Raw genomic sequence first — 17,544 nt, 5'->3', positions numbered from 1 at the left:
TCTCTCTGTTTTGGTACTGGGGATTGTACCCAAGGGCACTTAACCACTGAGCCACATACCTAGCCCTTTTTTATTTTTTATTTGGAGACAGGGACTCACTGAGTTGCTTAACCCTCAAGAATTAGCCGAGGCTAGATTTGAACTCACCTGAGATCTGGGATTATAGGCATGTGTCCCTGCACATGGTCTATCTCTATTTTTCAGGAATGGTAATTTCTTGATATTTATACTTTATTCCTAGTTGGTTTTTGAGGATTACGATGATGGACATATATAGAGTAGAATCAAGCAGCAGTTACAGTGATTTCAGTTTCACCAGTTCTGGGAATGTCAGCTCTTGTTTCTGGAAGGACCCTGTCACCCCCTTTCTTCTGGAACAGAATCCTCTATGGCAATGGTTGTTGTAGCCATTCATCAGGTAAGAACAGTGATGGGGTTGCTATGCTTGGTTCTTTAATTTACATTACTTAAGGCCAAGGAAGTGGTGCCCAACCCACTTTACACTCCTTAAACATTGGTATCTCTTCTATGCCCAGGTACTGCTTCAATCACTCAGAGAATGGTACTGAAGATTACACTGGGGGCACAGGACTATTGGTTCTGGGATAATCTATAGCCCATGCATTTCTATTAATATCACCAAATAATGCTAAATAATATCTACTTCTTTGGGAGGAAAACATAGATAAATGAAAGTTAAACTTTTTCCACTTTTAATTCCATGTATAAACATGGGTAAGTGTAAAATCTGGAAGGAGCATGTAAGTATTCTAAGGTGACCATGTAAGGTTTTCATCTGAGAATGCAGGGGCTGCAGATTTTACAGAACAGTTACAAGAGGTGTTGCAAAACCACCTTGGCTTAAACAGACATTTATAAGAAAATCATTGCATCCAATTATCCTCTCCAAATAAATGGCAGTAGAGTCTTTCTCCAAATTTTATACACAAAATCTTGCTTACCATTATGTTCAAGCCCTGATGCCAAAAACCACAGGGAGGACCAACCAGAGCTTCCCTGTCGGCTTTGTCCTGCTCGGGATCTCTGAGTGGCCTCAGCTGGAAAGGATGCTCTTCTGGGTTGTGATCCTCTTGTTCACCATGACCATCCTCAGCAACTCCAGCATCGTCCTGCTATCCTGCATGGACCCCCATCTCCACACCCCCATGTACTTCTTTCTTGGCAATCTTTCCTTCTTGGATCTCTGCTTAACCACAGCCTCTGTGCCCCAGATGTTGTCCCTCCTGTGGGGGACAGACAAGAGCATCACCTACACAGGGTGTGTCATTCAGCTGAGTGTGTTCCTCTGTGTTGGAGCCACAGAAGGCGTGCTGCTGGTGGAGATGGCCTTTGACCGCTACATTGCTGTCTGCCAGCCCCTGCGCTACACTGTCCTCATGCACCGTTCACTCTGTTGGAAGCTGGTTTTCCTAGCCTGGCTGTCTGGTCTGATAGTGTCTCTGTTCCAATCTTCCACCACCTTCCAGTTGCCCTTCTGTCCCCATCACCTCCTGGATGGCTTTCTGTGTGAGGTGCCTGTCCTCATGCGCCTTGCCTGTGGAGACACCACTGCCAATGAGTGGCAGATGACCATCACAGCTGTCATCTTCACCATGGTCCCTGTGGGGCTGATCCTGGCTTCCTATGGCTGCATAGCTCAGGCTGTGAGGTGCATGAAGTCAGAGGAAGGAAGGAAGAAAGCCATTTCCACCTGCTCCTCCCACCTCCTCGTGGTCTTCATGTTTTATGGGACAGTGGCCATGGTGTACACTGACCCTAAGAGCAACTTTGCTTCAAAGAATGGCAAGTTTTTCACCTTCTTCTACACTGTGGTCACACCCTTGTTGAACCCTCTCATCTACACCCTGAGGAACCAAGAGGTACAGGATGCATGTCTGAGACAGCTGGGAAAGTGGTTGAGCCCAAGGAAAAGCAAATAGTGGAGGATTTGAATCAAAAAGGAAGCTTATTAATGACATGCACACAGTCTCCTAAACGGAATCTCTCTGCAAAAGAGGTATAAACCCTTTTGCAAACATACTATTTATATGTTAAACTACAATTGATCACACCATTTCTGTTTATTGTGACAAAACTGTGGACGTTTAGTAAGAGCTATTAAGTTTAAGGCTATATATTGTTTGCATTGGGTGCTGTTAATATTGATCTCCTTCTTAAAGGTGAGATACTGAAGACTTTAGGGGGCAATATAAGTCTATAGGGTAGAAACTGTGCTGCCTCAGAGCCACAGTATGAGAAGCCCCATGAACAACATGAAAAAACAAGGGAACAAAGTGCCCCAGAGAAAGAAAGATGCTAGAAAAACAGAATCCATTGATGAAACAGTGGAAGAAATATCAGAGAAGTTCAGAATGTGTGTAGTTAAGCTGATCTGTCACATAAAGTATGATGGAAAGAGTGAAATCAGAGGCAAATTTCAGGAGGTAAAATATAACTTCAATAAAGACAGATTATGAAATGAAATCAAACAGAAATTCTATAATCTCTCGGGCTGAAGACATGGCTAAAGCAGTAGCGCGCTCGCCTGGCCCGGGTTCGATCCTCAGCACCACATACAAACAAAGATGTTGTGTCTGCCAAAAACTAAAAAATAAATGTTAAAAATTTCAAAAAAAAAAAAAAAGAAATTCTATAATCTTGAATGCTGAGAGCCACAGCCGATTTGGATTGATGCATGGCATTTTTGCCAGAAGGGAGTGGTTGAGAGGTGATGCCAGCGAGCCATTGAGATGATGATGGTTATGTTAAACTGTGTATTCAATTGTATATTAGACCCCTGCTGTTTGCCTCTGGCACCTGCTGCTTTGGAGTTCTTGCAGGGATGTCTGGGGAGTTCACATTGGTTGGAGAAGTTCTGGAGGAGGGATTTCCGGTTGGTGGTATTCCTGGAAGGGCCCTGTGGGTGGCGTTCATGGTCGTTTGGGCAATAAAAAAGTTCCTGTTTTGAACCTACAAGTGCCTCATGGCGGCTCGGTTATTTTGTGTCCAGCCAGACTGCGGCACTTGAAAATAAAGTTGACCACAAAGAGATGATGGTAAGAAACCACAAACCGAAATTCCAAAAATTATGGGACAATATGAAAAAACAAAATGTAAGATTTATCAGTATAGAAGAAGGCACAGATATACAAGTCAAAGGAATGCATGATCTTTTCAGTGAAATAACACAGAAAATTTCCTCAAACTGAGAAATGAAATGGAAAGTAAAATACAAGAGTCTTTCAGGATCCCCAAATGAACAAAATTACAACAGAACCACATGAATGCACAAATGCCTAACATAGAGAATTAGGATAAAATTTTAATAGCTGCAAGAGAAAATTATGAGATTACCTATGGGGAAACTATTTTGGATCTCATTTGATTTCTCAACCCACACCCTCAATGCTAGGAGCTCCTGGAACAACATATACCAACTCCAAAAGAAAATGGATGTCAGCAAGAATCTTATATCCAAAACAATTAAGCTTCAGATGTGAAGATAAAATAAAACTGCCCATGATAAACAAAAGTTAAAATAATACACAACTAGAAAGCCTGCACTACAGAACATTCTCAGCAAAATATTCCATGAGGATGAAATAAAAAAAAGTGAAAACCAGCATAGGGCAGAACTACATTAATGAAAAAGCCAATCAAAGGAGAAACTAAATCAAGTTAAAAACTGATAATATGTTGTTCCAGGATATCCTGCCTTTGAGGATCTGGGTTGAAAAATCTGCTGTGATCTGAATTCGTCTTCCTTATATGTAATTTGATTTTTTTTTCTCTTGTGGCCTTTAAAATTCTATCCTTATTCTGTAGGCTGGGCATTTTCATTGTAATGTTTCTTGGTGTAGATATATTGTAATTTTGTACATTTGGCCTCTTGTATTTGATTTTCCAATTCATTTTTATGCTTGGGAAATTTTCTGCTGTTATTTAATTGAAGAGATTGTGCATTCCTTTGATTTGAATCTCTGAACATTCCTCTATCTCAATAAATATTAAATTTGGTCTTTTGATGGTATCTCATAATTCTTGAGTATTCTGTTCATGGTTTTTTTTACCATCTTCACTGTGAGGCCAATTTTTCAAGATTGTATTTTTTTTTTTTTTAATTTTCTGAGGTTCTTTCTTCCAAGTGATCTAGTCTGTTGTTGATGCTCTCTATTGTGTTTTTTATTTGGCTTATTGTTGCTTTCATTTCAAAACTTTGTTTGTTTGTTTGTTTTTCAGAATCTCTATCTCTTTCTTGAAGTAATCTCTTGCTACCTGTATTTGCTCTCTTATCTCTTTGTTGGTGTGATTGATGGTTGCATGTATTTGCTCTCTTATCTCTTTGTTGGAGTGATCGATTTTTGCCTGTAACTGCTCACTTAAGTTGTTCTTTAATTCCCAGATCATTTTAGTTATGTATATTCCAAACCCCTTCTCTGATACATCATCTATGTTGCTATCTATTGATTCTATTGTTGTAGTATCTTGGTTTGTTGGGGCACTTTCCTCCCTTGTGTTTTCATGATGTCTATGTGACTTACTCTCTTGCAGCATAGATCTGATGTATTACAGCTTCTGCCCTATTGTCTTATAATGTCTCTATAGGTTACCAATACCTCACCTTTAAGGGGGATATCAATATTACAGCACTCAATGTACCCAATTTGCAGCCATAGATCAGTTAGCTTCCATTTTTACATTTACACTTTTGTCACTATAATCATAAATGAGTTTGGTTATCTTATACCATATAGTCAATAGGTTTATGTAATGGTTTGCAGTTTCTAATTGTAGAAGGGGGGCCTGGGGGTTTGGCTGAGATGTTTATGAGGTAGGATGTGAGAGTATGGAGGTATTAGATTATATGACTAATGAGAGGATAATCATAAGAAGTTTGTTGTTAGAAGGAGAAACAAGAGATAGGGAAACCCATGCAAGACTCCCTGTCACCTCAGCAACAGGATAACTGCTACCAACCCTAGTAGAGATAACTCTGGTGCAGCCAGGACCACAGGGACCTTGGTGATATCTTACCAGGTCCTTATTGCTGTCCCTTGATAGAAGCAGTGATATCCCAGTTTCATGGTGATGGCACCCTAAATCCTAAATGTACCCTGATGTAGGGCTGTGGAGCCTCGCTTTGGTAAAAAAGAAACCTAGCATGGGGTGCCTCTTTCCGGGTTGCTGGGCCACAGAGTGCTGGAGTGGGCAGAGATCCTGGAACAACACATACCAAGTTCTAAAAGATAATGGATGCCAATCAAGAATCTTATAGCCAGCAAAATTAAGCTTCACATTTGATGACAAAATAGAAACTTTCCATGATAAACAAAAGCTAAAAGAATTTACACCAAGAAAGCCTGCACTATAGAAAATTCTTGGCAGAATATTCTACAAGGAGGAAATAAAAAACAACAATAAAAATCTGCAAAGGGAAGAACTATATTAAAGGAAACACCAACCAAAGGAGAAACCAAGTCATGTTAAATAAATAAGAATAATCAGAAATACAAATCATGTCTAAATAATAACTCTGAATATTAATGGCCTAAGCTCACCAATCAAAAGTCTTAGACTGGTAGATTGGATTAAAAAAAGACCCAATAATATGCTTCCTTCAAGAGAGTCATCTCATAGGAAAATACATCCACAGACTGAAAATGAAAGGTTGGGATAAAATATATTATTCACATGGTCTGTATAAACAAGCAGCAATTTCCATCCTTGTCTCAAACAAAATAACTTCAAGCCAAAGTTAATCAAAAGGAATAAAGATGGTCATTTCATACTGCTTAAGGGAAACATACATCAAAAAGACATAACAATTATAAATATATATGCCCCCCAAAATGGAGCATTTGTGTTTATCAATCAAACTCTTCTCAAGTTCAAGAGTCAAATAGACCACAACACAATAATACTGGGAGACTCTAACACATCTCTTTCACCACTGGATAGATCTTTCAAACAAAAGCTGAACAAAGAAACTATAGAATTCAATAATATAATCAATAACTTAGACATAATTGACATATATAGAGTATATTATTCATCAAGGAGCAAATACACTTTCTTCTCAGAATCACATAGGTCCTTCTCTAAAATAGATTATATATTATGCCACAGAGCAACTCTTAGCAAATACAAAAAAGTAGAGATACTGCCCTGAATTATATCAGATCATAACAGAATAAAATTAGAAATCAATAACAAAATATAAAATAAAAGCTATTTCATCACTTGGAAACTAAATAATATGCTGTTGAATTAACAATGAGTTGCAAAAGATATTAAGGAGGAGATTAAAAAATTCTTAGAGGTAAATGAGAGCACTGATACAATATATAGAAATCTCTGGGACACTATGAAGGCAGATCTAAAAGGAAAGTTCATTGCATGGAGTTTATTCCTTCAAATAAGAAAAAGTCAACAAATAAATGACTTAACATTACATCTCAAAGCCCTAGAAAAAGAAGAACAAATCATCCCCTCCAAAGCAGTAGAAGATGGTAAATAATTAAAATCATAGCTAAAATCAATGAAATTTAAACAGTTGAAAAAATTGATAAAACCAAAATTGGTTCTTTGAAAAAATAATAAAATTGACAGACCCTTAGCAATGCTGAAAAAGAGGAGAGAGAGAACTCAAATCATTCAAATATGTGATGAAAAAGAAAATATCAGGACAGACACTACAGAACTATAGAAGATAATTAGAAATTATTTTGAAAATTTGTACTCCAATAAAATAGAAAATATTGAAGGCATTGACAAATTTCTAGAGGCTTATGATATGCCCAAACTAAGTCAGGATGATATACACAATTTAAACAGATCAATTTTAAGCAAGGAAATAGAGGACACCATCAGAAGCCTACCAACCAAGAAAAGCCCAGGACTAGATGGACACACAGCTGAGTTCTACAAGACCTTTAAAGAAGAACACCAATACTCCTCAAAGTATTTAATGAAATAGAAAAACGGGAACACTTCCAAACTCATTCTATGATGCTGATATCACCCGGATTCCAAAACCAGACAAAGATATAACAAAGAAAGAAACTTCAGATAAATATCACTAATGAATATATATGCAAAAATTCTCAATAAAATTCTGGCAAGTTGAATACAAAAACTATTAAAAAGATAGTACACCAAGATCAAATAGGGTTCATCCCAAGGATGCAAGGTTGGTTTGACATATGGAAATCAATAAATATAATCATCACATCAATAGACTCAAAGATAAAAATCATGTGATCATCTCAATTGATACAGAGGAAGCATTTAACAATGTACAGCACCCCTTCATGTTCAAAACACTAGAAAAACTAGGGATAACAGGAACATATCTCAGCATTGTAAAACCTATCTATGTTAAGCTCCAAGCCAACATCATTCTAAATGGAGAAAAATTGAAAGCACTTCCTCTAAAAACTGGAACAAGACAGGGATGCCCTCTTTCACCACTTGTATCCAACATAGTTCTTGAAAATCTAGTCAGAGCAATTAGACAGACAAAAGAAATGAAGCCATACAGATAGGAAAAGAAGAACTCAAACTAGCACTATTTGCCAATGATATAGGATTCTATACCTAGAAGACCCAAAAAATTCCACCAGAAATTTTCTAAAACTAATAAATAAATTCAGTAAAGTAGCAGGATATAAAATCAACACTCATAAATCAAAGACATTCTGTAGATCAGTGACAAATCCTCAGAAAGAGAAACTAGGAAAACCACCCCATTTATGATAGCTTCAAAAAATAATAAAATAAAATACTTGAGAATCTACTTAATGAAAGAGGTGAAACATCTGTACAGTAAAAACTACAGAACATTAAAGAAAGAATTTGAAGAAGACCTTAGAATATGGAAAACTCTTCCTTGTTCTTAGGTAGGCAGAATTAATATTGTCAAAATGACCATACTACCAAAAGCAGTATACAGATTCAATGCAATCCCAATCAAAATACCAATGAGTTTCCTCTTAGAAATAGAAAAGGCAGTCATGAAATTCATTTGGAAAAATAAGACACCCAGAATAGTCAAACCAATTTTTAACAAGTGAAGCTGGTGGCATTACTATTCCAGACCTTAAACTGCACAGTGGTTAATGAACTAATAATGCCTTGTGGCATTGTTGACAACTCACCCAGATTGGCTTCTTCTTTCTACTGATTTACAGATGAAGAGCTACTAAGCACGTTCTGCCCCTTCTGCACTTTTGTAGCATACAGAGTAGGCTACCATGAGGTCATGCAAGCCTTGGGCCCCTGTGCAGTTGCAATGTAAGTCTATTTAGAGCAGTGCTTGCTCAACAAGTATTACTGAGGATACAAATAGAGCCATAAGTATTTCAGATCTTCAGGTTTTGTAAAATAATATAATTTTAAAATAATTTTATTACTATTAGAAGACAAATACAATAATAAAATACATAAAATGTAAATATATATGACAAGTTTTTAGTAAGAAAAATTAATTTGAAAAAAAAAATAATTTCAAACCCATAAGAGGCAGGATGAAGAACTATCACATGCAGTACTTGCAAACACTGTGCAGACCTCTCACACACTCCATGCATATTACTATTGAAGCACTAGAAATCATGGCAAATACTACAGTTTTCACAAGACTTCTCTGTGCCTGTTACTTTTGCATAATTAACACTTCACTCCCTGGACTAGTTATAAATGAAGGATGGGATTGCAATTTGCTGAGTAGAATAAAAATGAGGTTTTGGATGTATTTGGACTCTACTCTGCCAAGTACTCCCTCCTGAGTGTTTCTTATTCTCTGTTTGTGAACAGAACCCCATCTGTCCTTGGCTTTTCCCATCCAATGTGTGTGCAGCCATGGTGAATCTGTGCAATCAGCACAATGACATGTGGGATGTGGGGAGCTCAGTCACCACTGCTTTATGTGAACCTGGTGCCTGGCCAGTGGAAGCAGGGTCCCTGGAGCCCAGAGCTCAGCCTTAAGAGACAGCAGGAGGCCTGAGCACATCACCAGACAGCAGCATCTCCAGAGCCTAGTTTAGAGGAGCTGGTCACTTGCCAGCATGGACAGTGGATGACACATGGGAACTCCTCTGCTGGGCATCGCCCTAAGTCGTTATTGAGAATCCAGTAACACTGAGGAGAAACTGGTGATGCTCACTGTGTGTTTTCATCTCTGCCCTCCTTCACCTAATTGTGAGTGAGGGGTGCTAATGGCGATCAGTTAACACTGAGGGTGGTGAGCAACTCTCACTCACTCACCTACATTTTTTTTTACTTTAAATTAACCCCCTAATCCATTTTACACATTGCCCATATTATCCCTAATATCAGTCACTACAAAACACTACAGATATTCTGTATCTTTGAATGTACATATTTGTGAAATTTTATAAAAATAAAATCAAGCAGTGTATGGTCTGTATTCTGACTGAAGTTAGCCTAACATCATTGAGATTCATCCACCTTGTAGCATATACCATTTGTTCATTCCTTAAGGATGAATGACACACCATTATATGCATATGCCAGAAATATTTTAATCAACACATCTACTTGTGGACATATTTTTTTCATTCTCTATTGTACTGTGAATAACTGGTTATCATATGTTTTGCCATATTTCACATCTCTGGTGAACACTTTATACTCTATGTAATTATGTAGTAACTGTATCAGTTTGGCATTGCTGTGAAATTCTGGTTGTCTAGGAAGGTAAAGAGATAAGAGGTGAGAAGCAGAAATGTAATCAATAGAATTACATTACATACTCCTGTGCATGGTGTTTTCTTGTATTTGGCCATTGCTTCCTTGCAGAGGAAAGCTTACTCTTGTTTTTTTGATATCTTTACTCATTTCTGATCAGAGTGCATCTCCCAGTGCAGGTGTGGAGATCTGCAGCCCAGGGTCTGGGCCTGACCTGTAGGGCTTGTCCTCAGCTCCCCATCAGGCCTCCTCTGACCTCCTGAGACTCCCATGCAGAGCACTTCCAGGGTTGCCCACCTCCTCTCCTCTGTGACCAACTGTGTGACAGTGTGTTCTTTAATTCTCTCTTTAGCTAATTAATAAGTTACTTTTGTCCTCTTCCATAAATACAATTTAAATATTATTTTGCCATTGTATCAACACTTAACAGTTTAAATCATGAATAATAATTCATATTATAATTATTTTTTTTAACATTTCTATGTTGGAATATGTTTATAATCTTGAAGTGCTTAACACCATGAACATGAAAAAATTTCACTCATGGGAAACCATGTAGAATTCAAACTTTTCCATTCCAGGCTCACAGGACCAGTTTGTGGAGAACTGAGGTGACCTGACACCACATAGACTCTCCTGCTGTTCCCCATTCACCCTGCTGCTGCCCTAGGAAGGGGATGGTCCTGTCTCCAGGCCACATGCCTTCAGACCTGGACCCCTCCCAGCTCCCACTGGGGTTTTCTTTTTCTTTCCAAAAGATTCATGTGAAGTCTTTAAAGCCTCTAGATTCATTCCAGCCCAGCTAACATTCTCCTAAATGTTTACTTTTTACCTCAATATGTTTTTACTCTGTTTTCAGCACCATGAAGTTGACAATAATTCGCTTACTTCTTCTTGACACCTACCATTATATTCCTTTCTTCTCATCATAAGTGTACAAAATGATACTGTGTTCCCAAAGGGAAGGTTTTGCTCATGCTTAAAACACTTCTGCAGTAGCTCAGACCAGTTTAATATTGAGTCACCTACACAGTCATTTCCTCTGATCTCTGAAAACCGGGTCCCCCTCAGAACCTTGTCAGGTTAACCACACTCACCCTTAGAAAAATGACCTTCCTACTGAGGCTGCCTAGGCTACACTGGAAATTTTGTGTCCTCCAGTGTCAGGGATGGTGGTCAGAATCAGGTAGGTCTGTGTTTATTTCACAATGGGCATGAATTTTCCAGTAGTCCCACTCAGTCTACCTGCTTTCTGTTTCTCCCCAGCCCAGTTCCTCCCGGATACAAACCTGAAGTTAACACTTAAGTGATATCCTTGTTCACAGCATGCTCCTTGGACTTTGAGACAGAGTCCCTTTTCTACTTGACATGCTGATTTAATTTTCTCCATTACTGTGTATTGGGCTACACAGGAGGCTCAGATAAAAATAATTTTTCTGGGAACTCTGTAGAATTTCAAATTTTTCCACTTTTGTGTACTGTTAGAAATCAGTGTTATACTATTTTTTTTTTTACTAAATCACTATGTAATCAATAATAAAATTGTTGGTACAAATTCCTTGATTTGGATATTGTATCATTCATGTTTTTCTCCTTTTATAGCAAGTTCGTGACTTCCTACACAGTGGTAAGTGAACTAATGTCTGGTGCCTTTGTTGATTAACTACTCACCTGCACTAGCTTTCTGTATTCTACTGATTTACAGATGAAGAGCTCCCAAACAGGCTCTGTCCCTTCTACATGGCTGTAGCACACACAGTGCATACTAATGTTAGGTCATGCAAGCCCAGGGGCTTGTGTACTTCCAAGGTAAGATGTCTTTAAAGCAGAAATTTGTCAACAGATGTTTACCAATGATACAAATATGACTACAGGTGTTTCAGATGCTGAGGTTTTGGAAAGAAGAAAAGTATTGGTATTTTTATATAATTTGATTAAGATGAAAAAATAATACAATGATACAGAGTGTAAGAAAGTAAATACATATGACAAGTTCAGAAGATGTTGGGTGATGAAATAAATCCACATTAAAAACCTTGCAGGTTTTCACCCTTCTATACTGACTTCTGGACTCTCCAGCAGTCCTTGGTAAAAACCTCTAGACATTTGTGGCAAATATGAGATGGACAATTGAATATGTGTTTGGGATCTGGAGGCTCATGTAGAACTGCAGACATTTTCTTTGTTTCTAGTTTTTTTCCTACTAAAACATCTACCACGCGGCCTGCGCAGTGGTTTCATTAATGAGGTTCTGGCATTAAGTTAGTTAGAAGAGATCAAAATAAAACACACAGACAGTACCTTATTTTATATTGCTAGGTCCGAGACGGCTCGCCTCCCTGGTCCCCGCCTCAAGCCGCCCAGCAGGGCAGCGAGGATTACTCTGGGCTAGCAGGAGAGAGAGAGAGCGAACACGCCGGGGAGTAGCCTTTTATTTGGGGGGACAAGAGATTCAGGGGAGAATTCCATCCAATGAAGGTTGAGGGGGGGCTGCACTCCAAGGTCAGGGTCAGTGATTGGGTCTCCAGGGTCAGTGGTTACGCACACCCCCACACGGATGGGCTCTCTCATCAGGAAAGGGTCGGGATAACTCCGACACAGCCAGAGTGCCTCAGGCCCTTAACGGGAGTCACCCAATCACGTGTCAGAATGGCTCCCCACATATTCCCCCTTTCTATTCTTAACAATGAGGCGGCGGTTCACTCTCTGGAGTCCCCGGATTCTTGATTGGAAGACTCGCCATCCTATAGTTACAATACAAAAGAGAATTAACAGCAAAGAGAATAATCCAATAATATACCAAGCGGAGTGTTTGAGAATATTTCCAGGGTTGAATCCATTTAACTCCTTCAATATTTGGTTAGCCAAAGAAGAAGGATCTGAAAAATCAGCTCTATTATTCTGAATGTCTTGGATATGGTGATGAAGTTCCAGAATATCCAAGCTATTATTACTATTTTGCCAAATACCTAATAAATGGTTTTTAACTTTCTCCCAGTCCCAGAGAGAAGCGTTGTATTTGGCAGCTGTAACACACACATACTTATAATTAGCATGGCATTTAAGCCTTTCCTTAAATTTTAAGGCTGAAAGTTCATTACCAATGTTTATAACAGTCGCCTCTAAGGCGTTTAACTTAGTCTCAATCCTTTCATCAATATTTACTTGATTACGCAGAGCCTTGGAAGTATTTTGAGCTAAATTATTAAGAAATTTTGCATGCTGAATATTTTGAGACAATGTCAGAGATGCAGAGACAGTTAAGGCAATAAATGAGACCAGTGCTAAAACACCAACAATTATGACTCCAATAGCACGTTTAGGTCTTGTTAGCTGGGCATGAATCTGCTGTAAGACTTGTAAACCAGCATCAGCATACCATGGCTCTGAAATATTAGCAGGTAATAAAACAAAAGAGGGCTGATGAAGTATCAGCACTCCTTTTCCTCCATTATACCTAGAAATACAATTAGTTAGGTTGCACTTATTACAAGTAACAAAATATCTGTCATCTATCCATTTAACTTTTACATTTCCAATAATTAAAACATAAGGAGATTGGACACAGGCTCTTAAGCCATAGCAAGATCCCTCTTTACAGTTCTTGCCAACAAATTTTGGTAAAGGTTTATCTGTAAAATGTAAATATTCTGAGGCAGCAATTAAACGCCAAATATCTTTTTGAATACCTCCTTCACTATAAGTCAAAATATTACTAACAAATCCTGCAGGTGTCATAGCAGAATTTCTTCGTAATTGTCTCTTATCAATTTTTGGAGACCAGTCTAAAATATACCCACCAGCTTTAGACACCTTATGTTGTACAGGAAAGGTATTTACACAATCCATCCATTTAGGAAAGGTGCCAATCTCAATTATAGAACTATTTGGACAGTGGGGTACCGGTGGAGGTTTTGCAGAAATGACTGGCTTGTTATGGGAAAGTCCCATCTTAATTACTGATCTAGTATTAGGTTTTAAGTCTCCATAAATAGAATTATTTGTCAGTCTAGGTTTACCAATCGCTGTCTTTTCTTCAAATGATACTTTCAGACAGCCAGCATGATTATCATGTGACCAACACAAAGGTAATTGGGCACTGTAGCCAGAATAATTAAATCTAGTCACATGATTGGGAGTAATATGAGTATCTGTAAATCCTCCCATCATGAATGAGTCATTAGTAAATACTGGAATAGATTCTCCAGTCCACACAGCTGGGTGTACCAGGGGTGGATCTGGGAAATATGTCCAATAAGTGTCTACTTGATTCCCTTTTACCTGACAGCCCAGTAGGGCAATTACTGTCGCTACCATCAAGACTGGGGTCCTGTTCTTTCCTAGGCGTCGAAGTATTTGGGAAGCCTGGGTTGTCAATTTCTTTACATCTTTCCATGAAATCAGCTTCTCGGCTGGTTCAATCTGGTTTTTCTTCATCCTTTTCCGATATCTCCTCCTTCTGGGTTGTGGCTCCTCCAGGTCGATCCTCAGTCGCTTGAGTCTGGGTTCTATTTCCTCCATGTCTGATAGCACGTTCAGGCACCCAAATAGGACAAAAAGCACCTTCTGGAAAAATACAAGCATGCCCTCAGCCCCATGATATTACCGTATCCGGGCCCTTCCATTGAACAGTCTGTAAATCTTTCCACAGAACTCTGCCTAAGGAGCCTGTCACCGAGGGAGACATTTGCCTCTCAGCAGCAGTGTGGCCTTCTGCGTCACAGTTTAAAAAATTTAAAACAAACAAGGCATGATTAAGGCTATTTTGGGGAGTCACTATCTTATCCCCCCTTTTTAATTTTTGTAATTGAAGTTTAATAGATAAATGAGCTCGTTCTACAATGGCTTGACCTTGGGGGTTATAAGGAATTCCTGTTTTATGATTAATTTGAAACTCTTGGCAAAATTGTTGAAAAGAAGAGCTTACATAAGCTGGAGCATTATCTGTTTTAATCTGCATAGGGCACCCTAAAACGGAAAAAGCTGCTAAGCAATGAGAAATTACATGTTGAGTATTTTCCTTAGTACATGCTGTGGCAAAAATAAATCTAGAATAAGTGTCCACTATGACATGTACATAACATTGCTTACGAAATTGAGGAATATGAGTTACATCCATTTGCCATATCTGATTTGGTTTTAATCCACGGGAATTTACCCCTGATGGCAGAGATGGAGTGTGAATAACACACTTAGGGCATTGGCTTACAATCTGACGAGCTTGTTCTCTGGTAATACTAAATTTTTTACGTAAGCTAGAAGCATTTTGATGATGTAAGGAATGGGAAGCTAGTGCACAGTCATATGAAGACATCTGTTGACAAAAAGCTACTAATTTATCAATTTTATCATTACCTGCAACCAAAGGTCCGGGAAGGTCAGTATGCACACGGATATGTCCAATGAAACATGGGTATTTTCGCATTAGCACTGTCTTTTGTAAATTATAAAATAATTCAAATAACTCCTGTGATGAAGTAAACCCAATAACTGAGGTTTCAATATTTTTGGTAACTCCGACTGCATATAAGCTGTCAGAATAGATATTAATAGGCTCATTTGAAAAATAATCTAAGGCACAAATCAGAGCTCGGAGCTCTGCCCTTTGAGCAGAAGTATAAGAAGTTTGTATTACCTCTGTGTGAACACGGCTGAAGAAACCTGCCTTACCAGAGTTGGAACCATCTGTGAACACCGATAAAGCTTCCTCTATTGGATGAGAACGTACAATCTTTGGAAAAATAAGTGATGTTAATGATGCAAATTGTACAATCTTATCATGAGGATAATGGCTATCTATCTGGCCAGGAAAATCTGCAAAAGCTATCTGCCATGAACTAGAGGTTTGAAGAAGCCAATTAGTCTGTTGAACAGAAAATGGAATAATTATGATATCAGGCTCAGATCCAATTAATTGTAAAATCCTAGTTCTACCTTTAATAACTAATTGAGCTATAGAATCATGAAAAGGAATTAATGTTTTTTGAGGGGTATGGGATAAATAAATCCATTCTATAACTCCTAATCTTTGCCATATGGCTCCTGTTGGGGTATGCTCAGTTGGAAATATTAATAAATACATTATTTCTTTAGGATCTATTCTAGTAAGCTGTGCATTTTTAATTGCAATTTCCACTTTCCTTAAGTCTGCTTTGGCCTCCAAAGTTAGTTGACGTGGAGAGGTTGAAGAAGGATTTCCTTGTAATATCTGAAATAAAGGACTTAACTCAGAAGTAGTTAACTTTAAAGATGGTCTTAGCCAGTTAATATCTCCTAATAGTTTTTGAAAATCATTAAGGGTACGTAACTCCTTAACTCTTATCTGAAGATTTTGAGGACGGATTGTACTCCCTTGAATTATCTGACCTAGATATTGAAAAGGAGATACCTTTTGAATTTTTTGAGGAGCTATACACAAACCCATTGTTGTAAGTGAGGTTTCTAACTGAGTAAAAATTTCTGAAAGTACTTCTGGATTAATATGAGCCAATAGTATATCATCCATAAAATGAATAATATATGCATCAGGGAAGCTATTTCTAATGGGATCTATTGCCTGGTCAACATATTTTTGGCACAGTGTAGGACTATTACGCATTCCCTGAGGAAGGACTTTCCAGCAGTATCTTTTAACAGGTTCCTTAAAATTAACTGCTGGGACAGTGAAAGCAAATTTTTCACAATCTTCAGGATGTAACCTTATAGAGAAAAAACAGTCTTTTAAATCTATTACCATCAAGCTATAATCTAAAGGAATGGCTGTGGGGGAGGGAAGTCCTGGCTGTAATGATCCCATAGGCTGAATTGCCTGGTTTATTGCCCTTAAATCCTGTAGTAATCTCCAATTTCCTGACTTTTTCTTAATAACAAAAATAGGTGTATTCCAAGGGCTAAGTGTTGGTTCAATATGACCAGCCTGAAGTTGTTCCTCAACTAATCTATGAATTATTTTAAGCTTTTCCCCTGAGGTGGGCCACTGAGAAATCCAAATAGGCTCTTCTGTGAGCCACATGATTTTTTCAGCTGTCTTAAGGATCGGGGAAGTACTCAGGGCCCCTAGTAAAAATTTTGGCCTGGGGTATTTCGTGGAGACTGGCTTGTAAACAGATATTCTTCCTGAAGGGTCTCCCTATCATCTCTAGGAGAATACCTCTGATTAACTTCTTCAACTGATCTTATAGAATTTGAAGTAACTAGTAACAGTCTCATTTTGGCTAATATATCTCTTCCCCATAGATTAGCTGGTAAAGACTCTAACACATAAGGTTTAAATACTCCACTGTTCCCATCAGAATCTTCCCAACGGAGATAGTTGGCACTTTGAGCAGGCTGTGAAATCTGTCCTATTCCTTCTAGGTTAGCTGATGCTGTATGTAAGGGCCATGTCCTGGGCCAAAACCGGCTGGACAATACTGAGCTATTAGCCCCTGTGTCAATAATGCCTAGGAAATTTTTATTATTAATTTTAAGTTTTAATAAAGGGCGTTCTTGTCATACTAATTGGGACCAATATACTCTGTCCGGCGGTTTAGAAACTGAATCTACCGGCAAGTGCCTTTCTGAGACACAAGGCAATAATATTAATTGAGCAAAAATATCCCTTGGGGTGAGTCTTAGGGCATAATTGGACCTTACAGTAACATATAATTGCCCTTTAAATTCTGAATCTATCACACCAGGTATTACTTCAATGGCTCCCTTCAAATTATCACGCCCCAGAATTAAACCTACAGTATTCTCAGGAAGCGGCCCGAAAATCCCAGTAGGGATTTGTGTTGGTCCCGTTTCAGGATCTAATTCAACTGTCTTTGAAGGTCCTAAGAAAACTGTCTGGGA

At 38.4% G+C, this 17,544-nt stretch overlaps 1 protein-coding gene across 1 annotated transcript; it reads left to right on the top strand.

Moving 5' to 3' along the window:
* Positions 1-953: 953 nt before the first annotated feature.
* On the top strand, positions 954-1,940 carry LOC308649371 (olfactory receptor 2H1-like; the record flags this gene model as incomplete). Its single annotated transcript, XM_081294963.1, has 1 exon — positions 954-1,940. The coding sequence occupies exon 1, from the start codon at positions 981-983 to the stop codon at positions 1,938-1,940; it is 960 nt and encodes a 319-aa protein (XP_081151089.1). The 5' UTR covers positions 954-980.
* Between the last annotated feature and the right edge of the window lie 15,604 nt (positions 1,941-17,544).

This window comes from Spermophilus citellus (genome assembly GCF_964194105.1).
Source record: "Spermophilus citellus genome assembly, chromosome: 1".
In the NCBI taxonomy this organism is placed as follows: Eukaryota; Metazoa; Chordata; class Mammalia; order Rodentia; family Sciuridae; genus Spermophilus; species Spermophilus citellus.
The sequence above is the reverse complement of the archived record's forward strand: the minus strand, read 5'-3'. Positions and strand labels throughout refer to the sequence as shown.